At 37.6% G+C, this 25685-nt stretch overlaps 1 protein-coding gene across 1 annotated transcript in view; it reads right to left on the bottom strand.

Moving 5' to 3' along the window:
* LOC147610377 (crossover junction endonuclease MUS81-like) overlaps window positions 1–5001 on the bottom strand; it is a 69057-nt gene extending 64056 nt beyond the window's left edge. The window contains exons 1-6 of the mRNA XM_086786009.1: window positions 4805–5001; window positions 4637–4715; window positions 4466–4552; window positions 4250–4375; window positions 3767–4124; window positions 3512–3675 (exon numbers count right to left, since the gene is read on the bottom strand). Coding sequence (XP_086642135.1) covers window positions 3512–3675; window positions 3767–4124; window positions 4250–4375; window positions 4466–4552; window positions 4637–4715; window positions 4805–4976 — 986 coding nt within the window. The 5' untranslated portion in view covers window positions 4977–5001. The remainder of the gene's footprint in view (window positions 1–3511; window positions 3676–3766; window positions 4125–4249; window positions 4376–4465; window positions 4553–4636; window positions 4716–4804) is intronic.
* Window positions 5002–25685: the final 20684 nt, after the last annotated feature.

Raw genomic sequence — 25685 nt, 5'->3', positions numbered from 1 at the left:
TTAATAGTCGGAGGTTTCCAATCTTTTAGAATAGCAACAGCATCTCTCGAATGAGATGTATCGACATTCATGTTACCCCCTTAGGCGGAAGCCACTGGCATGCCTCCCACTGAAGCACTTACGATGGTAGAAGCTTGCATGTTATCCTTTAACTCCTGAAGAAAGAGAAGTATCTTGTACTTGGTCTCAATGTCCAAAGTACGGAACTCTAGAGCCTTAAATTGTTTAGTGCTGACCAAATTATCATCAAGAAGATCATCATCGGTCATCGTGACATCAAGATCGGCCACTACCTTTTCCATGTTCAACAAACGACTAGGATCTCCACTTACAAACTCATTAGGGTTATTAGATTCCACATGGACTCTCTAAACGCGATGCAAGAGAATAAACACAAGCACCAACCTCAAGTCCAAGCTCCTAGAAATCAATCGAATTGTTAGCTTGAAGTGAAATTGTCAGTGCGGTATAAAAATCTGAGAGTCGTCGGTGAGAAGCTCCATCCAAACTTCATAAAATCAACCCCGAAACTGCTCTTGGCAAATTCTCTACGGGAACAACCTCTTGGCCTCTTCGGTACAAAAGTATATACCTTTATAAGGTATAAACCTTTGCTTTAACCTTTGATTTTCTTTTCTTTTCTTTTTTTTTTAAGAATAAAGCTTGCAAACGCCTACAACACGGCTACTTGCAATGCCTGCAACTCAACGAAGATGGGCGCAGAGTCGACTGGGATAGAAATCTTCTAGATACTGAGGCGATGGTGGCTGGCAGCGTCTCTCAGGCGACGCTTTTCTAGCGGTTGTTTTGTTTGTCTAGTCGTAATGCGGTTGGCCGCTATTAACGCTAGCTTCTGTGCCGGCCAATTTCTTTGGTGATGGCTATGGACAACATAGGCTGGCTATTGTTACCTGCACACCAACAACAATAGCCAACCCTCCTAGGATGCTACTTGTGACAATTGTAGCAACGATGGTGGGCGAATCTCGCTGGTTTATGCACAAACACACGGGCAGACTCCTCCACAATTTACAGCGTCCAACGTGTTGAGAATGTAAGCTCTGATACCAATCTGAGGACAGCAACAGCTACACGACCTTCTTCTTCAAGCAAGGGAAGCTAAGAGCTCACCTTCTAAGATTGGACTCCTCACTTTTATTAGCTAGTAAGCTCTTCACATGTGCCCGGCCACTCTTGAGTCCGTACCCAGTCGTTTTGGCACCCCTAAACCCAGCCCATGCCTTGTTTGGACCCGAGCTCTCTAGGCTCCCAATAATTCCGTTGTCATGACATGGTATGGGACACCAGAGTGCATTCTCTTGTAGGATCTCCTGAGGTTTCACGGGTTTATGATCTAGAATGCTCTATGCTTGAGCATAGTTAATCTATGGTAACTATGAGCGTTATTGCTAGTATGTGAGTGACAACAAGATAAGAAACTTTCTTAGTTGTCTAAGCATGACATGTTCCCCATAGGGTGATTCCTCACACACTCTCTTGTGATGGCCAAGTGATAGATGCATGAGGCAACCTTGGAATTGTACATGAGGGGGATAAGAAATTTGAAACTTCTATGTCTAGGACTAAGTGTCTACGACCAAGTTGCGTATCCAAGATTCAGGATCGCTCAATAGTTAATGTAACTCCGCATATGATGTTATACTTCCTTGTTTGCTTTTGGAGGTAGGACCTCTACATGAGAACGTGTTCATTTCCAATTTGGGGGAGTGAGAAAAAGAGTGACATGATAAGTTACTCATTAAGTAATGGACTTTCCACTTGTTCGATGGAACATAACCCATTGACATGTTAAGGATGGAATTTGTTAGAGTTGTATGTTGTCTTCAAGTTATTCAAAGACAAGGGACATACGTAGATTGTTTGAAAGTTGTATGTGATCTTCAAGCTTTCAAGCACATGGGACATGGGACATATGCAAAATTTGATGGAAGGTTTTCTGCTTGCCCTAAAGTAGACACGAATATTATGCGAAAACACATTGGAAGTACATTAGAACTTGTTTTTGCACATTAAGTGAACTAGTGTTTGCCAACAACTTATGCAAGATGCCCTTTGGTATGATTGACGAGTTGTGCTATAGGTCTATGCTAGGGTTATTGCAATAGAGCTTGTTGCACTTTGTGACTAGTTGTCCTATCGAGATTCGGCTCTTGGACGAGTTTTGGATTGATAGTAAACAATTGGATCTTTATAACAAGTTCTGCAAGAGGAGTCTTACACTGGCTTAAATAAGAGACAATAGACTTTAGTAAATGCTATGGATGGATGTTGGAATCCGAGGATTTGCTTACAAAAGCTTGTTCTCCTTATGCATTCGCAAGGACATTAAATTAAGGGGGGAAGTATGTTACATCTCGATCGGGCCTATGGCTAGGATGGGGAACACGTCGACTAACCCAAGATTAGGGTTAGGGTTAACCCTAAATTAGGGTTAAGGCTTAGCCAAGCATGGGGACTTTGAGGGTTCACACGTAGACTAAGGGCACTAGCACAAAGAGGTCTAGATTGACTAAGAGCTTATAATTAATAACCTAGGGCTAATAATGGCTAAAAGCTCGTAAATAAAGTAAGAAAGCTTTATAAATACAAGCAAGCCACTTATCGCAAGGTTATTTCTATACAAGGAACCTAGGGCCACTTATTAGACACAAGTAGCCACGTGGTAGACTAGGGTTACCAAGGAACGGTCAAGATCTCGCCATGGAGCTGTCAACAAGGGTGATTCGGCTTGGTGGTATGGGATGCCAAGTTGGGGTCATTGGTGACTAGCAAGCTCGCAGTGATCTGACCTCAAGCTTAGGGGCGGTTCGAGGTACTCAACCTTCGGTTGGGTGGTTAGTCGTCGCTGACCACAATCTATCACGGTAACGTGATGAGTTCGGCATCAAGTCTATGGAAACCTTGCTAGGGTTTCTCACGTATGTCCACTATCCTAATCCACAGTGGTTCTATGTCAGATAATCCTTGGGCATGGTCTAGTGAGGCCTTTACACAATCGTAATGAGACGCTCATGATATTCTGAAGTCGGGGAGTACAAATGATCACTAGAAAGCTGACCGGGGAAGTCAACAGGTCAACAGTCATGCATAAGCCATGGTGTTATACAATACTCGTGCAATCAGTCTCTGCCGTGGAAAATTATGGGCAAAGGTGACCACTTCGAACTCTGAATGTAGCTATTGCTGAGGAACCGGATATCAAAGATGCGCCCTTGTCTTCCGATGAGGGCTGCTTTCAAGAGATCTAGAATCTTGCCTCTAGCTGGTCTATAGCGAAGGGGTGGAGAAGGGGGGGGGGTGTCTAGGAATGGGAGCACGCAGGTGGAGAACACAAAGATGGCAGAAGAATGCAAGAGGGCAGGGGCTGGCTCACATCTTAGAGTCTATTCTAGTCATCTTTCCAATGAGAACAAAACAACATCAAACACTTGATTTAACAAAGAATTCTCGATCTTGTTTGGGATACATCATGCTGCTTGCGCAATCTTACCCTTTACCATCATTCATGAATTGTTCTCGATTGTCCAGAATTAATATCACAGCATATGTATCGAGGAACCTTTCACCTTGTATCAAAGGTGGTAGATGCAACCACCCCAAATTCGAGCCATTATCCCCACCATTGGTGCTTGGGGTTTCCGTATAATCTTCCCTCTGGTTGGTGAATTGAAGCATTCTATTAAGGCTCATAAACATAAACGGAAATAAACCAAACATCATGTAAGCAACATACATAATTGCTTACCTTTAACAGATGTTTCTCAGAGCACGTAGAACTGTCAACTTCCCCAGCCTCACCACCATCAGAAGAAACATCTGCGAATTCCTCAATGTGAAAGGACCTGTAAGAATCTGAGAATGAAGAATCCCTTCCTTTGGCTTCATTCACACCTTCAATAGCAAGGATTTTGACTGGACTTGTGTTGTGCTTTGAAGATATAAGATGAGCTGCTTCAGAGCTGTCCTCCACCGTAGCTAAGGACATTAAGGCAGAGCATTTCCTGATTCCCTCACTGAAAGAAGGTTTGGCAGTGTTTCTCTGAAAGCCTGACCTTTGTACACATTCTTCGGCAGTTGATAGTCCTTCTTTTGTCAGCTTGTACCTAAAATGATCCACTAACTACATGTTGCTAAGAAACGAATTCAAAATAAAGTTGCGGAAGTGAAAGAAGTGGGAATGCGTTCAGAAGTTTTGATGTTTCTAAGAAGGATGGCCCCATGCACTTACTTTGCAGGACAGCTTGATTTGACAACTAAGCCCTTGGTAACAAGTGTCTTCATGGAGCTCCAGCCCGAGTACCAATCTTTTGTAGAGTACCCAAATTGACCAGAGGGTCCAGAACACTTGATTGGCCTGTAGAAAAAACACCATCTAAGCAATAAAAGAAAGGCTCGTGATGGAAATGGACAACAAATAGAGTCTTCATCACTCAAAGAAACTCACTGGATTGACATTCGAGAGAGACCACTGGCCTCGGCAGCATCAATAAGCTCTTGCTTTTTCATGCATTCCCTGCCTTCCTGCATTGCTCTGTCCCACATTTGCCACTTTTCTTGAAATGAACCTCAAAAGATAGAAAAATCTTAGCGATGTAGAAGATGAAGAACTACTCACTTGTACAGCGTCAGGAGGATTGCATAAGGAGCGGAGCTTTTCTGGGGCACATAGCGCCGTCTTGCCCTGTCCCCTGAAGCTGCACAGCATTACACATATGCATATGAGCTGAGATGAGATGAGACGAGAAAGAAGCCCCATCCACCCAACACCGCTGTGCATACTCGCCTTTGCAAGCGGCTTCCTGTGAAATGCGTGGAGCATCCATTAGCCTATACCGCTGGCGCACACACAACAACAACCCCCCTCCAAAAAAAAGGGATAAAAAATCAGAAGCAGAATTGGCGTCACGCAGGCTGCAGATGGGGGTGCTTGCAGTCGCAGACGTTCCTATAAGCATCCGCCTCACCGAGAGGGAGCATGACGCATATTTGATTTTAGGGCTGGCGCGCGAATATATAGTATAATGTGAGATAGAAATCTTACTCCTTGGGAATTTCCCATTATGAACTAGTATATGAGATGAAGAATCCTCTCATTCTCCATAGAAGGTTAAGTGGTAATTTTTCCTAGATTAACCAAAAAAAAAAGTGAAACATTCATTATTCCTGGATTAACATTCCTTATTCTTATTACTCCTTGCTCTAGCAAATTAGATGGAGAACCCTTTAGTTTGTTTTGCTAAAGAAAAAATAACAATTTAACCAAGACAAATGTCTTATAAGGCTACGTAAATTAAAAGATTGTTTTTAATATAAAATATTTTTTAAACATGTAAGTAAATTAATTACGCATATACTTAAGCATTCATGCTTGACTCTTTTTACCTCTCTTACTATAGGGGAGCTTGCCCTCTAGCCACACCTTCATCTTCAACTCTGATCCTATGTGCACTATATTTTCCCCCATGACACAACTTGCAAAAGATAGCCTAGCTTGCAAACCTAATCAAAAAAACCTTCTACATGTATTTAAAAAGATAAAATGTAAGATAGAAAAAAATCATTACCATCTACATGTATTTAAAAAGATAAAATTTAAGAGTGAAAAATTGTGTTACATGTCTTAAAAAAGATAAAATGTAAGATATAAAGTATTCATCACCATCTACAAAAACATTAAGCTAGGAGAAGGGCAAGGTTGCCATGGAAGCTTATTAGCTTGTAATTTTGATTAGTATGAGTTTATTGTGATTAGCTATTCACATTGGCCTATATACCATGGCCATACTTATTAATGTCCACCCTACTTGGCCTTTGGCCCATAAGCCTATCTCCCCCACTAACACTCGTCCCTTTGGCCTTCTCTTTGCATGTTTACAAAAAAGTTTGCATTCTTTCCACTTCCTCCCTTGCATGTGGATTTGCATTCTCTTGCTTGAATGATATGATCGGCACATGCACCTTGTAGCCATACATAGCCTCAAAAGGTGACATTCCAATACTACTATGATAGGTGCTATTATAGGCGAACTTCGCCAAATGCAACCAATTGTCCCATGTATGTTGTGTTTCATAGCAATAATGCCTGAAGTAAGTCTCAAGCCACTTATTGACCCTTTCGGTTTGACCATCGATTTTCGGATGACAGGCCGTACTAGGAGTCAAGTTAGTGCCCATACTATCAAACAATGTACGCCAAAATGTTCTCATAAACTTCACATCTTGATCACTTGCTATTTGCTACGGCATACCATGTAACTTGAACACATTTTTCATGAATTGGTGTGCCACCATAGATGCCGAGTGTCTCACTTTTGTTGGTACAAAATGGGTAACTTTTGTCAACCGGCCAACTATCACATAGTGTGAAAAGGGAGCCATGGTATATAGGCCAATGTCCCCCACTAACACTTGGCCCTTTAGCCCAATACAACTTATGCTTGACCCTTGGCCTCATATGTACAACTTGTGTCCACACTTATGTGTCCACCGCTTCATTACAGACATGTTAAAGAAATGCCCCCATTATAATCTACAACCTATATAAAGAAGACAACAGCCATAAGTAGTGTTATAACTATCGAAACGTCTTATGGGATACATTTGTAATAGATCATTTTTAGCCCTTCCTGAATCTAAAAAAATAGTGCAAAGCTCCAAGAAGTAAACTATATCATTTCAATTTTAGTAGAAAGTGATCAATCAAGATTCTGTAGGGGGGGATTAGCCCTCTGAGAACAAGGGGATTATTGCATCTTGAAATCTGAAGGTGGTGGCAACCACATCAACTATGAAAGCAAACACAATGATGAGGATGCTAAGAAAGATCAAGTTGCTATGGCAGTTTGATGTCAAGAGTTTTGTACTATTGAGATCTATTTTAAGCAAAGTAGGGGATTTGGAGGGGTTGTGGGCCTACATCGAAGAGAAAGCCGACTATAGCACACTGAAACACATAGCAAGTAGCATAGGGAGTTTTTGAGATAACGGATAGAGTACACCGTAATGAGGCATATAGCATCGTGATCTTGACATCAAGCGATAAGTGTTGTTGCAAAGATGAATGGCAAAAATTAGTTATGGGAATTTTCAACCATATCATGAGATTTGATCACTATTAAGAGGTTGAATTAAAAAGCTTAGTTGTCACAATTTGGTCTAAAACAGCTTTCTTAATAGTGATGCCCAGTGCCCAGTGAGACTTGACACCCAGATACAAGCATGGAGAACGAGAGATTTCCAACTCTAATAAAAAAATGCATTAAGGCCAACAAGGACACCCAAAATTATTTTTGCTGATCCAAGCCCATCACATCAGACCCTACAAGGATGCACATTAAAAGAATGTAGCTTGTGAGCCAAGATTCTTCGTAGAAGTAGATAAAATTTTGTCCCACCTTGCAAAAATCAAAGGGATGGAAACAAAGCTTCATCATAGTACATCATCCACAGATTTTCCAACATTCACTAAGTCGGTAACACGACCCTACACAATCTGAAAGCCCTAATTTTCACAATTTTTATCAGTATGTTCCCTCAAGTTTGATATTGATGGCTCTAATTTCACAAGTTTTATCTTACATTAAGCCTTGACAACACCCTACTTTTCTCAGATTAATCCTTCTATAGAACCCGAAATTCCATGATTTTAAGTTTTAAAAACCTTAATTTTCACAACAACGTTCCTTTGACCTTGAGAAACCCTTATTTTCCAAGCAAGAAATCTAAGAATGGAAAACCCTATTTTTTCTTTTTGTAAGCAAGGAGAACCTTGAATTTTTAGAGTCTAAATTGAGCAAAAATAGTGACATAAGTTTTTTTTTTTTGAAAACCTACTTGAGAAACCCTATTTTATCTTTCATTAAGCAAGGAAAACCTTGAAATTTTAGAGTCAAAATTGAGCAAAAATAGTGACGTGTTTTTTTTCTTTAGAAAACCTACAAGGGGAAAAAGGCTAAGAGAATCACCCACCGTTGTTTAGAAGGTATTGAGATGAGGTTCTTGATGTCTATACTAGCCGTAGGGGAGGGCATTGCAAACACGATTTTGAGGGCAGCTTGAAGGGGTGAAGGGAGGGGTCAACATTAAGGGAGATGAGATCAGTCGAATCGCAAACACGACTATACTCGAGTGAGGGTCAATTAGGGTAGCAAATGCCAAGCAACATCATATTTTTTTCCCAAAGGTTCACCCCTCCATAAGGGGGAGTTCACATGGAGACGAGCAAAAAACTATAAATGTGTGTGTATGTAAGATTTTTTTTCCAAAGGCTTACCCCCTCCATGGGGGGGGTTCACATGCAGAAGAGCCAAAACTATAAATGTGTGTGTATGTAAGATTTTTTTTCCAAAGGCTTACCCCCTCCATAGGGGGGGTTCACATGCAGGAGAGCCAAAACTATAAATGTGTATGTATGTATGTATGTATGAACAGGTATGTGTTTTTGTGTGTGTGTGTGTGTGTGTGTGTGTGTGTGTGTGTGTGTGTGTGTGTGTGTGTGTGTGTAGTAGTAGTAGGTAACCTGACAGTTTGCACATAACTACTAACACTTACCCAAAATAGCTTGATACAGCTTGATCCACAATGATTGTTTTTAAGCTTGTAACTAAAATAAAGTGGGCCAATTTTTTGCTAATGAAAAAGCGACAAACCCCATGGGCACATACATTGTAGATATAAATATATTACTTTAGTACTTGATGAAATATTAGATTTTATTTTTTATATGCTAGGTATGGTCTGTTTATCTTGTATAGAGAACTTGCTTAATCGCCAATATTACCATGGGACAAAATCAAGGGTCTTCCTTCGTTTTTTTCCTTTTTTTGTGTTACTCGCATGGAAGATGAATGACATTAATGATGGCCTCTCTTCTAGGCTATGCTAAGAGTGACATTGATACTCCACCATGTGGCAAATAAAGTGATCTTCTTATCTTGTATAGATGTATTTAAATTGTGGAATGTGCTGTTGGCAAATGATGTGATGACCTGGGAACAAGAAAAAGGAGTGGGAATCAAACATTGGGGAGGTATTAAATAAAGGTGTAGATGTATTTGAATCATGCGATGTGTTGCTATCAAAATTATGTGATGACCTGGGGACAAGAAAAAGGAGTAGTAATTATACATTGGGGGAGGTATTAAAATAACTAAAGGAGTATAAAGCGTTGTAAGATAAAGAAAGATCATAAGATCTCAATATTACATAACTCTAGAAGATCTCTAATATGATGTCTCTATAAGATCTTTTGTGTGTGTGTGTGTGTGTGTGTGTGTGTGTGTGTGTGTGTGTGTGAGAGAGAGAGAGAGAGAGAGAGAGAAGATGAGACATTTCTTTTATTGTCATAGTCAAGAGTAGGAATCAAAGATTATTTAAGGTCTTATTACCTCACTTGACCTCAATACAAACCAAATGTCATCCAAATAGGTCTCGTCTTGACATAATTCTACTATATGTTTTATGGCCTCACCCTCATTTGATAGCACTCATTGGTTTTATTGTATTGGATAATGAAATTAGAGATCATTCTTCCTATCGAGAATATATCATGGGTTATCTTGGCGTGTTGTCTTGGAGTTGATGAGAAGACAAATGCCTTGTGAAAACATGTTACCTATTGGAGGCTTGCTTGAAGGTGGGCATCGATAGTATAATGTAGTATGACATAGACATTATGTGAATTGATGTGTATTTACATTTATGGTTATCAATTCATTTGATTTAATGATTTTTAGTTATATTGGTTGATTTGCATATATGCAAGACATGTGTACTCTTGGCAATCATTAGATATGACATGGTGATATGCTATACATGATCTGACATGACATTCTGATAACAAGACATGATGTGACCTGGCATTCTAATAGTAAGACATGATGACAACATGTGGGTATGGATGTTGGACCTATATTTAAAAATTGTGTCTCGATGATTAACTATAATTACTAGCGAGGCTTCTATAAAGCCAATCTAGGAAAAAGAATTTGCTAGACCTAGATGTTGAGGTTTCACACAGAAGATTATTTGAACCACTTAAATCGAACAGCAAGCTCAACTTGTGTCCATTGACTTGGCCAAAACAAGTGATGAGATCTCATTCATGTGTGGGAATCATTTCAAATCAAGCTTCTTATGATGGGTGGCTCTATAGTTCAAAGCCTCTCATATTTCTTGTAATCATTCATGTGTGGGAATCATTCATGCATCTCAAGAAAAGGTAACCTCGGGGTTAATTCAAGTGTTTATGCTTCGCAAAATTCCCTATTGAAAGAATAATAATAATAAATTTCCAAGTAGAAATAGTATTTGATCACGCTAAAGATTTTTTCCACACTATGTCCCAATGGGCATGGTTTGAAACCTTTAAAGCCTATAGATCACATAATTTGACAATGGGTGGGCATTGCTTGTGACGATGAGGATCCCAACATACACTTGTCTAGGTAAAGACCCAACATGATGAGGTTATGCAAAAGGTATACCTCTCATTTCATTAATGAGCCTTTATGAAGAAGTTCTCGTTGTTAGCACTATTGGAGACTTTCCATTGGCAAGCATGTGCAGCATGAGGAGACTATGGTTGTAACGAGAAGAGAAAAAAGATGTAACATGATGAGGTTATGCAGAAGGTATACCTCTCATTTCATTAATGTGCCTTTTCTGAAGAAGCTCTCATTGTTAGCACTGTTGGAGACTTTCCATTGGCAAGTATGTGCAGCACAAGGAGACTATGGTTATGATGAGAAGTTAAAAAAGATGTAGAATAATGCTATACAAATCTCCACACTATGATCGAGTTAAAACAAGCAAAAAAAAAGTAAGTTCTTTCTTTACTATCTTTGACTCCATATTTCATAATATACTTGTTGAGTGTATTATATTATGTAATGTATCACATTATTTTTTATGATTTAATGTTACAATACCATATTTTCCATTATAATGTTGCAACAATATAATTAACTTCATATTGCATAGTATACTTGAGTGTATTATATTATGTAATATAGTACACTCAAGCAATATATTATGTTACAACATTATATTTGACTCCATATTGCATACTATACTTAAGCGTATTATATTATGTAATATATCACATTATTTTTAATGATATAATGTTACAATACTATATTTTCCATTATGGTTTATAATAGTCTATATTGAATTCTAACACTTCACTATCATAGTACATTGGCAATCAACCTCTTTTTTACTTTAGCTCATGTTGCATGGCCACGTTATTTCAAGTAAGCTTTAAAAGGTTGAAGATTTTATAGGGTGAACATGACGTAGTTAAAATTTTAAAGAAGATCTCAAACTAGTCCTTTAGAGATCATTCAGAGCTCCAATTGGCTGAAAAGGTTCAATAAGATCACATAGTCCATTGCATAAGAGCTCCTTGAAGCTATTGCAAGGTTGTAGTTGGAACTTTTTACATATAAGGTACTCCAAAGGTCTTGTATGAGACTTGGTGGCCTACCATTGATGTTTGTATTATGTTATTATTAGTATCCAGTGGCACTAAATAAATCCCACCTTCTTATGTTAATAAGTCACAATTCATTCAAAAGGCATGAGCTTGCGGGGTTGAATAAGTTTTAAAAATAATACGATGTATTAGCGGATGCATGATTGAACAATAGTATATGCTCATTTTAACTGAGGTCATTTGTTTGTTTGAGGACATCGTGCTAGCTATCTGAGGCTTGCTTGAAGGTGAACGCATGATTGAACAATAGTATATGTTCATTTTGAATGGAGGCTCATTTTTTTATTCGAGGACGTCATGTTAGCTATCCGAGGCTTGCTTGTAGGTGGGCATCTACGGTATAGTATAGTATGACGTAGACATCGTGTGGGTTGATGTGAAAACATGTTAACTATTTGAGGCCTACTTGAAAGTGGGCATGTATGGTATATTATAATATGACATGGACATCATGTGGGTTGGTGTGTATTTACATTTATGGTTATCGATTCAATTGATCCAATGATTTTTAGTTATATTGGTTAATTTGCATACATGCAAGAGATTTATACTCTTGACATCATTAGATATGACATGGTGATTAATTCAATTGATCCAATGATTTTTTGTTATATTGGTTGATTTGCATACATGTAAGACATTTATACTCTTCACATTCATTAGATATGACATGGTGATGTGCCTTACATGTTTATCCATACCCATTATTATAGAAAGACATGTTGATTACATGTGGAATGGGTTTATGGATGTTGGACCTATATTTAGAACTTCTTATGTCTCGATGATTAACAACAATTACTATATTGGACTTATATTTAGAGCAATACATGCCAATTACATATGGAATGGGTACGAGGATCTATATTAAAAACTTATTGTCTTGATGATTTACTACGATTACTATATTGGACCTATATTTAGAGCAAGACATGTTGATTACATGTGGAATGGGTATGGAAATTGGACCTATATTTAGAGCAAGACATGCTGATTACATGTGGAATGGGTATGGATATTGGACCTATATTTAGAACTTCTTGTGTCTCAATGATCGATTAACTGCAATTACTTAATGAGGCTTCTATAAAGCCAAGCTAGGAAAAAGAATTTGCTAGACCTATGATGTTGAGGTTTCACATTAAGACTGTATGGACCACTTAAATCAAACAACAAGCTCAACTTGTACCCCTTAACTTGGCAAAAACACAACAGAAGAACAATTATCATGTTCTTAGTTTTGGCCAACAATCAAGTCTCCTATAAAGCCAAGCTAGGAAAAATATAGTGCTAGACCTAGATGTCGAGGTTTCACATTAAGAAGATTGTATGAACCACTTAAATCAAACAACAAGCTCAACTTGTACCCATTAACTTGGCCAAAACACAATAGAAGAACAATTATCGTCTCTTTAGTTTTGGCAACAATCAAGTCTTATGACAACCTACAATGACCTCAAGTGTTTTGTTTAAAATTAAGTGAAATCAAAACATCATAAAATGAGATCATTTCATCTCATTTTAAGGAATGTGAGATTATTAACATGTACCTTGATCTCATTCAACCACTACTACAAACTATAATTGTTTGACCTTATTAAAAGGAATTAAAGTCTTATTACCTCATTTGACCTACAAGACAAATGTCTTCCAAGGAGGTCTATATTTTCACATAATCCTTCTACATGCTTTATGACCTCATTTAAAGGGCTTGGATCTTATTAAAAATCTCATGATGCTTGGAAGCCATCCCAATGCAATAATTGTGATAGCCTAATGAATCTTGGATCCCACTTAATTGGATTCCAAAGGCCATCTAGGCTATTCTCAAGCATATTTTTCTACTACTAAAGCTTGTCATATCCCTTTCTAACAAACATACTACGCCCTCAACAAACGTAAACTATTTAAATAGACTTTGACTTCACATGCATACTATGTCTTTAAATATGTAAACTATGTATATACATTTTTGTGTTTATTCAAGATCATATGAGCCACTCCTTGTTAAGAGAATAAATATTTGGGTGTGCGACCGCACATTCATACTTCTATTTAGGTTGTGGCCGTGATACATAGCAAGATGATTGAAATGGTAGAAGAGGTTTACAATAGCTTTCTAATACATAACTTTGATATCTAAAACTTTAACCTATAAACCTTGCAAAATGATTGAGATGGCAAAAGAGGTTTACAATAATTATCTTAATGTACTAAGACCTTGAAAAATGATCAAAAGTATTCACATGGAAATCACTAATCATATTGATTATCTAGCATGACATAAAACTCAGGTGCTCATAACACTATCATCCTTGGTATTTATATGGAATCACCCATAATACCAAACAACTAGAATCCTTGCTATTTATATGGAGTCACCCACAATACCAAACAACTAGAATCCTTGCTATTTATATGGAGTCACCCACAATACCAAACAACTAGAATCCTTGCTATTTATATGGAGTCACATGGAAATCACTAATCATATTGATTATCTAGCATGACATAAAACTCAGGTGCTCATAACACTATCATCCTTGGTATTTATATGGAGTCACCCACAATACCAACTAACTAGTATGGCATACAAGTTTAAATCAAGCAACCTTGACTAAAAAACCAAATAAAGAGGATTCCTCCAAATAGATAGCTCATAACAACCTTCTTGCTTGGAATTATGTTGTGTGTTGCTAATAGGAGCTGATGAGGTTATTAGTCAAGCAACCTTGACTAAAAACCAAATAAAGAGGATTCCTCCAAATAGACAGCTCATAACAACCTTCTTGCTTGGAATTATGTTGTGTGTTTCTAATAGGAGCTGATGAGGTTATCTCCATAAGCTTAAAAAAGTAATATTCAAGAATCCACTAAGCATTTCAACAAGTATTTGACATAAACATTTTCCTATCAAGTAAGATAACCTTTTATTATTTAGTTTGTTGGCAACCTTATAGCCCATATAAGCAAAATGGGGGTTGAACACATGAGACCACCAGATGTGGCAAAAGCGAGCAATGAGTTTTCTACTAACCCTTACTAAGCCATTCCACTTAGGCTTGCCTAAGTGGAATTGCAAAAGCGAGCAATGAGTTTTCTACTAACCCTTACTAAGCCATTCCACTTAGGCTTGCCTAAGATAGACTTCTAGCTTCTTACTAGGAATGAGCCAAATGGGGTATAACAATAAATTTTAAAGGGGCATAAGAGAACAATTTGTCTACTTTATGAAAGGCCCTTCCAGATCCCATTCTTGTAAAGAGAGGCCTTGCTCAACTCTTTAACCATACATCATGCCTTTTGATGTTGAATTCCTAACAAACCCATTCGGGCACTATTTGTTAGATTCTCCTTCCCCTATAGGGCACCCCAAATTCTTCAAAATGTTACCTTTGCTTATCTCATACGGAACCCCTTTTTGGAAGGTTAACATCTTTAGTTAAGCTCATTATGCTCATTATCCTAGATTTGGCAATGTTGCACCTGGACCCGAAAGCATCAACAACAAAATAATGTTAAGGGCTCTCCTCACCAAATCATATCAGCCTATAGGAATAATGTTAAGGGCTCTCCTCACCAAATCATATCAGCCTATAGGAATAATAGTGAATCATCTATAAAACATTGGATGACTAGTTGATTCCCATCATGCGACTTGAGCCCAACTATCTACCCATCCTGAACAACTTCTTCCAAGGCGAGAATGAGGGCATGTGTGGTAATAGCAAAAAACAAAGGAGAAATAGGTAGCCTTCTTCTACGGCTAGAATGAGGGGCTATGTGGCAATAACAAACAACAAAGGAGCAAGTGGCCCTTGTCTCACAGATCCATGAATTATAAAACTCCCTACCAGCACTCCATTAAGGAGAAGATTAGAACTAGCATGTGTGCTAAGTAAGTAAATGATAGACACCATGATCCATTTTACCCATAGCTTTGTTGATAAAAAGACTAATGAATCCTGTCATAAGCTTTTTTCTAGATCAAGTTACATCATGACACATTTCCAGTTTTTAACCATGTTGTTCTCACACAAGATAGAACGTTGATAGAGCCTATGAGTCTCAAAAGCTCAGACCTCATGAGAGAAATTACGCAATCCACAATTTGGAGTTCCACCAATTGTTCATGTCTTAAAGTTATGGAGACACTATCTTTCAGGGCAAAGGTTCACATTGACCATAAGAGCCTAAAATAGATATTATTGAAGACAAAATCAACATGCATCAAAGAAGATAGATGCAGACTCTCCAAGAATTCGACTTTGAAATCAAGTATATGCTAGGGAAGGGCAATGTGATTGTAGATGCCCTAAATAGGAAATCTTCTCTAATGGTAGTAAATATGATTTCATTGCACAAGTGATAAGTTCTTTTTACCAAATATATTACTACTTTTACAAGAGCGGAAGTCTCCTAAGAATTAAATAAGGTAGAAAGAGTACATTGGTACTACCTCTGTGGATTTCATGGGAGCTGGCTCTTTGTGTCTTTCTTGGAGTACATTGGCACTACTTCTATGGATTTTGTGGGAGCTGGCTTATTTTGCCTTTCTGGAGTACATTGGTGTACTAGCTCTATGGATTGGGAGCTGGATCATGTGTGGATTATCACACAACCTCTTGGATAATGTTTGCACATTGTACCTTTCTTGGAGTACATTGGTACTACCTCTATGGATTTTCATGGGAGTTGGCTCATGATCCCTCATGTGGATTTTCACACGAAGTCTTGGATATGGCTCAAATCCAAGTACATCATGTAATCTCTTTTTCTCTTTACTACATGATGATAGTGGCTAATCTTGCAAATATTAGATATGGTTATGGTTTCCTTGTATTTATTTTCCATGATTATTTCCTTAATATTTCATGGCTACCACTCTTTATATGGTATCAAGAGCTTTGACTTCAATCATGGGAGTTTTGATTTTTAATATGGCAAGAAATTTGTAAGAAATGGGTAGGGTATCTACTTGTGACCTTCATTGATTTTTGCACACTGTTTTCTCTTATTTCTTTCATTTTCTTGGAAAATTTTGCATAGATCTTAGAGATTTTGCTAGATTTGATGGGGGACCTCTATACTATGGAATTCTTGCAAAATTTCTCTCAACTTATATATCCTAAGGCAAGGGTAAAAATTCTCTCAACTTATCTATCCTAAGGCAAGCGCAAAAATTCTCTCAACTTATATATCCTAAGGCAAGGGTAAAATTTCTCTCAACTTATCTATCCTAAGGCAAGAGCAAAAATTCTCTCAACTTATCTATCCTAAGGCAAGGGCATGACCATTTAGATTTTGAAACTTTAATATCAAAAAATTTCCAAAAAGGAGAAGCCACATTGAGGTTTACGTGCTTTTTCATTCCCCTTTTCTAAGCTTCCATGAAGAACTTCCTTCTTGCTTTCTACCACTTTTGGTAATAGGTATTGAGCCTTCTCACCGACCCTAAGTGATGCGTCACTTCATGAGCTTTCTAGAGAGCACCATCTTGGCTTAAAGAGTCCATGAAATTCGACCTCTAGCTAGTAAATCACTACCCCCTTCTTGTGATCTTTTGGAGATGCTCACATCATCAATCATCGCTAATACATGGTACGCAAACTTTTATATGATCAATATGCTTTTATTTGGCACTTCTATTACATCGTTTGATCTTGTTTCAAAGAAATTAGAGTTTCACATTAAACTAGGGTTAATCATGATATTTTCATAAAATTAATGGCATATTCACTCTAACCATGCTCTCCTCTTTCCATCCATACCCCAATGTTTCATGCAAACCAAGAAATTAGGGTTTCTTTACCACTATCTATAAATTTGGGTTTCTTTCAAAGTTAGGGTTTTTACCATACACTTTTGGGATCCAGGGTGTTATTTTCCTTCCCCTAACTCTATTTTATGCTCCCATACCATTGATTTATAATAGTGAGAATGAAAAAGAAAGTTTATTTTTATGTTATTCCAAAAGAGTAATTCCCACCATTTTTGTATCTAAAAGAAATATTCTAATTACTCCATGTACATATTCACCTATGAATATACATGGATATCACTGATATTAATTATTAAAATTGATTTCTATGCATAGATAGATGCATAATGGAATTTTTTTAATTATAAAAGTGTTATTATTATTAAATTGATTTCTATGCATAATGGATTTTTTTATTATAAAAGTGTTATTCTTATTAAATTTGATTTCTATACATAGAAAGATGCATAATGGAATTTTTTTACTATAAAAGTGTTATTCTTATTAAATTGATTTCTATGCATAGAAAGATGCATAATGGAAATTTTTTTATTATAAAAGTGTAATTCTTATTAAATTTGATTTCTATGCATAGAAAGATGCGTAAAGGAAATTTTTTTACTATAAAAGTGTTACTCTTATTAAATTTGATTTCTATGCATAGAAAGATGCATAAAGGAAATTTTTTTATTACAAAAGTGTTATTCTTATTAAAGTTGATTTCTATGCATAGAAAAGTGCATAAAGGAATTTTTTTATTACAAAAGTGTTATTCTTATTAAATTTGATTTTTATGCATAAAGAATTTTTTTTATTATAAAAGCGTTATTCTTATAAAAATTAATTTTTATGCATAAAGAAACTCTTTTTATTTTAAAAGTGTTATTCCTATTAAATTTGATTTTATGCATAAAAGGATTTTTTAATAAAAGTGTTTTTCCCATTGAAGTTGATTTTTATGCATAAATAGATGCATAAAGAATTTTTATCTTAAATTCTATGTTTAAATTCTATGAGTATTTGATAAATGAATAATTAAATACTCTAAGAGAGAAATTTCTATCGTTTTATATTCACATGGATTGTAAAAAGAAAATTCAAAAATCTATCGAGATCAAAATATTCAAATAAATGATTAATTTATTCCTCATTGAAATTCGTAACTAATTTTAAATCAGTTAAGTGAATATTCAAAGAAAGAAATTCAGTAAAATAGTAACTGAATTACCAAACCTTTTTGAGAAAGATAGTTCAGGAAAAATCTTATCCGACTCGAACCTTGAATCAGACTATGACCAAGACCAAACTCTTTCGTTAGTTTCGAGGAAAGAAGGTGTGTCCAGTTTAGAAAAATACACTCAAAACTCCTGCCAAATCTGAAACTAAGTTTGAGATCCTTCGAATTGATATGTGGATCAAGGTTATAGAATTCGAGAAATTATGGTATGAAATTCAGAATTCTGATCAAGAAGTTTTGGGGATACTGATTCAAGAAATACTCCTTGTATTCAAAAGAAAATCAAGCTGAAAACTTGCTTAGAAACCCTGTTTTCTTAAAGGATTGTCTTACGCCAGAATGCTGGGAGGGAGCATTTGGTATATGTTTTTCTAAGGGAAGTTCGGTTGTAATAGCTGGCAGGGGAGTCTTGACCAGCCTCGGTATGGTTGAAAAATGGTACGCTTCCGGTACGATGGCCAAGGGCCGACAAAGCGGTCCCTAAGTGAAGTGCTTCACACCTAAGGAGGATCCTAGAGGTTTTTGACCAAGAGATGCACATGCCGTTTGGATTGACAAATGCCCCAGCTACTGCTGGACATTCTCAGAGAATACTTGGATAATTTTGTTCTTGTTTTCTTTGATGATATTCTGATTTACTCAAAGAATGCAGCTGACCATGAAGCTCACGTCCGTAAAGTTCTTGAGATTCTAAGGAAGCACCAACTCTTTGCAAAAAAGAGCAAATGCACTTTCTCTTTCGACCATGTTGAATACTTGGGCTTTCTGGTATCCAAAGATGGAATTTCTCCAGATTCTGCAAAAGTCCAAGCAGTCATAGATTGGCTTGAACCAAAGACAATGAAAGAAGTTAGGGGATTCTTAGGATTAACTGGTTGGTATAGAATTTTTATATCTAAGTATGCTCTCAACACTAGGACAATCATCCAAGATCTTGAACCCATCTCAGACATGGGTCTAACTTCGGATGTGCGATTCCCAGAGGATCATGCAATTAGATGTGTTAATCCGAAGATACTAGATGTGTAATTTTCAGAAAACTAATCGTCTCAGACGTGTTAATCCTAATAATCTTTAGATGTGTCAATCCCAAGACACTAGATGTGTAATTCTTAAAAAAAATGAAGATCTCATATATATTAATCCAGAGTGCCTTTAGATGTGGCGCTATGATAAGTATTTGATAGTTTTGAACTTTTCATGGATACAATGAAAGAAGCAAGTTCACCCTTGCTCGTCTAAATATCGTAAGAAATGACGAATTAGTTGGAAGCACTGTTGTCAATCTAACCATTGGAACTAGAATCAGTTATGAGATGCCATGAAATTACACCTTTATGAAAGGTTTTATCCTCCAGGATTTTGAGAGGATAAAATGAATGAATTTTTGGAACTAACCCAATAAAGAAAGACCCTAAAAGAATACAACCAAACTTCTGTTAAACTTCTCCAATTTGCTCTAGAGATGGATGAGGTAACTCTTCTCCATCGATTCATTTGAAAGCTTAATCTACTATTGAATAACCTCGTCTCAAGAATGCAAAACCATCCTCTATTTTAGAAGCCATAATTATAGCCAGACTATGATAAAGTTTTTTTATATGGAAAGTGTCGAGAAGGACATGAGTCCTTCCATGTTAATCAAGAAGAGATCTCCTAATTCAAGAGGAACGTCAAGCCCACCCTTGGCTACAAGGAATCATGAGCTAGAGCAAAAATTAGGTCAAGAAATTAGGGATAGCAGGGTTAAATATTATCAAATTCAACAAGTATTTCTATGAGTAAATAGAAGAGGATTGGTGCAAGATTCATGTGAAGTAATGTGCATGATGAATAGAGGTATTCTACAAGACGATACTAAGATTATGAAATTACTATCATAGGTTAGATTACGTAAAGAATTGATTCCCTTACGTTTCTCCATGACAATTTGTTAAAGTACCATATTACATGGGGGTATAGAATAAGGAATTCGAAGGTTCATAGCATTTGAGAGGTATATGGATGCATGAACTTAGGATAATAAGGCCAATTAACTTTAGAATAATAGACATTTTGGAGGCAAAACAAAACAAGCCAAACACATGAAATAAGAGACTCGGAATAATGTTAAGATAAAAGAAGATTTCTACCTAGTGGGGACACCACTTTGAAAGAGACAGGAGGATTTACTTAGATACTACCCCAGCTCACGAGATGAGGATATCTCGAATCTTTTAAGTGGGGGAGATTGTAAGGTCCCTCCCAAGCCATGTATGTATGTGTCTCTTTTAATATAGATTTCAATAAGGAAAGAGAGTGTACTTAGAGAAGAGTGAGACAATAAGGCTAGAAACATTAAGAAAGTGTTAGAATAAAAATATTAGCTCCAAAAATCTTAAAAGAAATAAGAAGACAAGAATAGTTCTATTATTAAGAGATGAGTATCTCCAAAAATAGAAATTCAAATTTAGGTGATAAGAGGTCATATTTAGAGTACTTTTACATATTTAGAGTCCATGCATACTAAAAATGTAAAAAAACAACGCGTTTCTAAAGATGGCGTGTTTGTGGCTATATACAGACGTTTTTTGCCTATTCTACTCGCGTAAGCTTGTAGACCAGATGCCTTCCGGTTCTTTTGACTGGTTAAATGACCATATTTTGAGTTTTTATCAGAGAGTTATTGCCAAAACAATTTGCTGATTCTGTCAGGGTCTTTACACAGAGGGAAAACTGTAAGAAGGCAATAAGTAGCCTCAAGGTAATCCTAGAGCTTGAGATGTATATATCCCTTCATTCTTATCTAATATCTTAGAAAAGAAGCTTAGATTGCTATGGTCTTTCGGAGGAAGAGACCAAACATCCATAGCTTTTCTTTTAGAGAAAGAATAGTATGCCGTAGTCTTGTAAGAGAAGGCTATTTTGCCATAGACCTTAGAAAGAGAGAAGAGTCACAGTACGAGTAAGACGAGATAAAGCTTGGGGATGATTGGATGATTTCAATCGTAAGACAAGGTATTAGAAGACTCTATTCTCATATGTCAAGTTCTAAAGCTCTTGTTAACGAGCAAAGACAACGTTAAACGATAAATTTCTATAAGGTATATACATATTTTGTTTTTCAATTATATATCATTCTTAGGGGTTGAGGTATGGCCCCGGCTTCTCTATTAAGTGTTAATAGTGATCTATTTGATTGATTTACTATTTAAAGTTTGTATTCTTTTAAACAACAGCATATGCCTTAATAAAGAATGTCTTATCGCAATCTCAAGTTGAAATGCTAAAATCTTTGTGAAAAGGATTGTTTTCTTAAGAAGGTAACATGGATTATAGTCCTATGGTTTAGTTGAGTAAATGGATTGTTATCTTGGTTAAATTAAGGTACAGGTATAACTTCTCCCTGCCTTGACGCTGCCCCGTTCTTGTGCTTATATAGCCGAACGGCGGAGACGTTAGTAAGGCCCGGAGTTGGCCCATGGTATCCCTCATACCATTGGGAGAATGAGGTTCGCGGATTGAGGCGAGTGATTATGATGCTGCCTAGTTCTAAGGGCCTAGGCTAGTGTGGTAATTAGCCCACCCTAGTGCGCAGACATCCCTCTGAGGGGCGGGAGGATCGAGCGATGGAGCCTGAGAGGGCGACATGCCGGCTTGAGTCCTCGCCAATAGTCGACGATGAGGTGTATGGTCCCGTAGGGTTTTGCCCAGCATGTAGAGGTTGGAAGGCCGAATTCTAGATTATCAGCGGTATAAAGGAAAAGAATAAGAGATCCGGTTTGGCTTGTATGAAATTGATTCATGTATAAACTTTTTTTTGTTATAAATCTTGTCTTGGCATTATTGTATTGTAAAAAAAAGCTGTTTTAACAAACCTTGTGAAAAGGGCCTTAATTAAGGAACATGTTTATTTATGTCAAATAGTGTGGTAGGATTAATTAGAAAACAAATTAACACGTGAGTAGGGTGGAAAGTGGGAGGATGGAATGCCCCGACAGCACCATCCTATGGATGGGTGGACCCGATTAGTCGGGTAGCTTTCCAACATATTAAGTGAAAGCCCTATGTTAGATAAATAGGTTCTCGAACAATTCTATTCTAGAAGACTAGGCCAGCGGCTGTGCCTTACATGGATGAGGAAAAAAGCGTTGTCTCTAGGAATGAAGACTAGTAGTTGCCCAAATTATGATCAATTACCCTATGGGTGATTTGATTTTTTTAGAAGACCACGCTCCCCCTACGGGATAGAACTAGGTCTTACCTATGAATCATATCCTTGAATCTCTGCATGGTCAAGGTGTCGATGAGTAGGAAATTTTCTCCAATATAAGACTTAGTGGACTATCTTAAGCGTTTCCCCTATTTTTGGAAGGGGGAAACCTTACATTTACAGACCATTTCTCGAGACTTTTATTTGCCATCTATGAAGAAAGATATAGCCAAGTTAGTGACCGAATGCATTACTTGCCAGAAGATTAAAAGCTATAAGGAAAAAACTCAAGGATTACTTATGCCACTCCCAATTCCCAATGAACCATGGGAGCATATTTCAATGGACTTTATAATTGGTTTTCCACTTACTACTAATCAGGATGACATGATTTGGATAGTAGTTGATAGATTTAGCAAACAGGCTCATTTCATTGCATGTAAAAAGAAACTGACTGCTCATCAAGCTGCTCATTTATTTTTAAAGCATAGATTTGTGCATCATGGTTTGCTTAAAGTCATTGTGTCAGATAGAGATTCTAAATTTTGTAGCAATTTTTGGAGGACATTGTTTGATAATTTAGGCACAAAATTAGATTTCTCTACTGCTTTTCACCCTGAATCCAATGGCCAAACTGAAGTGACCAATTGTTGGAATTAGGGTTGCAGGAAAGCACACAAAGCTTGGAGAAGAAGCAGCAAGAATGCAGATTGTGTCAATGTACAAAAGATAAGTTAGCCCTAGAAGGATGGGCGTATATACAAGCCGGGGGAAAAAACCTCCTAAAGAGGGAAAAAGTGCCCCGACGGTCCTAAGTGTGTTCACACACATCACTGCCTATATATATATATATGGCAACAAATCCCCCCTGGGAGTGATGGTGTGAACGAGAGCTGGCACTCATGTATAGGGGAGTGCCATGCCCGAAGTAGATCACTCCACAAAGGGGAGCAAGCCCAAAGCTTTGCGGAAAGCTTCGAACTTCTCATGAGGAAGCGCCTTTGTGAAAAGATCGGCGAGGTTGTCCTGTGTTAGCACATAGGCCAAGCTGATCTCTCCTGTTGAGAGTCTCTCCCTGACATAGTGATAATGCACCTCAATGTGCTTTGTGCGAGCATGAAAAACTAGGTTTCTCGCAACTACCAATGTGCTCTGACTGTCAGTGAAGATAGAGGTGGCAGACTCCTGTCCAACACCCAAGTCAGCCACCATAAGTCGTCTGAGCCACACACACTCAACCGTAGCTGTGAAAGCTGCCCTGTACTCAGCTTCACAACTAGAAGTGGCCACAGTAGGTTGCTTCTTGCTCAACCAAGATATGCATGAGCTACCGAGCATGAAACAAAAACCACTTGTGGACACTCTTGTGTCATAGCAACCAGCCCAATCTGAGTCCGAAAAAGCATGTAAATCTGGCGGCAAACAACGATCCCCCCTTGGGATAAAACAACCCAAGATGTATGGTGCCACTCAAGTAGCGAAAGATACGTTTAACTGCCTTCCAATGCTGAGACCCTGGGCTATGCATAAACCTGCTCACCTGTGAGACTGCAAACTGAATGTCCGGCCTCGTAATGCATACATAAATGAGGCAACCAACAGCTGTCTGATAGAGTGTGACATCAAAATGATCTCCAGCATCATGAAGACTCAACTTCAAACCTGTCTCCATTGGAGTAGCAATAGGCTTGCAGTCTTCAAGGCCAAATCTCCGCAACAATGTCTCAATATACTTTGTCTGACACAAAGCAATACCTCCATCACACTGCTTAAATTGTATCCCCAAATAATGATGCAAATGTTCCAAATCTGACATCTCAAAAGGGGCATTCAAATCAGCCTTAAAATCAGCAATATATACTCTCATTTGGTCCTGTGAGCAGCATGTCATCGACATAGAGAGCAATGATTAGATGTACACCATCCACATGTTTAACATACAAAGTGCTTTCTGTTGGACTATTCTGAAACCCATGTGCAGTCAAATATGCATGTATCTTTTCATACCAAGCTCGTGGAGCTTGCTTTAAACCATATAATGCTTTTTTCAACCTGCACACTTTGTTTTCCTGCCCTCTTTGAACAAAACCACGAGGCTGCGATACATACACCTCCTCATGCAAATCTCCATTCAAGAACGCAGTCTTTATATCTAGCTGATGTACATTCCAACCATTATGAGCTGCCAATGCACAAATGCTACGAATGGTAGTCATACGACAAGTGGGAGCAAAGGTCTCATCAAAATCAATGCCCTTTTCTTGAGCATAACCCTTTGCAACAAGTCTAGCCTTATAGCGATCAACACTGCCATCTGGCTTTCGTTTCAACTTAAAAACCCACTTACATCCAATGGCCTTTTTACCAATAGGCAAATCACACAAAGACCATGTACCATTCTTCATTATAGCATCATATTCACTTTGCATTGCAGCCAACCAATTTTCTGAATTTTGTGCCTCATCAAATGAAAGAGGTTCTTCCTCTTCACACATACTAGACACAGCCAAAGCATAACAAACTGATGTATAAGAGGCATGCTGAAAACCTGAACGAGTACGACTAGTCATAGGTGCATCAATCTTACTATCACGCAAGGTTTGCACCAGCCATTTTGGCATACCTCTAGCCTGCTCATTTTCAGCCCTATCCTCATGAATTACATCCTGTAAATCTGCATCAGAAATAGGCTGATCTATGATGTCGTTTGAAATCTGCATAGGCTGAATATTTGCCTCATTAGGACTTACATTTGAATTCCCACCTGTAAAGAGAGGCAACAACGTATCAAATACATCCCGTGAGCTCACACCTGTCTCTTTGGTACATGATAACAAAGGTTGCACAGCATCTTCCACAAAAAACAACATCTCGACTAATCAAGATACGCTTTGACTGCGGATGATACAATCTGTAACCCTTGCTCTCAGCACTGTAACCAACAAAAATGCATTTGACAGCCTTATCATCCAATTTTCTA

Source organism: Cibotium barometz, chromosome 49, assembly GCF_041138505.1.
Source record: "Cibotium barometz isolate CiBa-2024 chromosome 49, ASM4113850v1, whole genome shotgun sequence".
NCBI classification, from domain to species: domain Eukaryota; kingdom Viridiplantae; phylum Streptophyta; class Polypodiopsida; order Cyatheales; family Cibotiaceae; genus Cibotium; species Cibotium barometz.
This window is presented reverse-complemented; position numbering and strand designations above follow the sequence as displayed.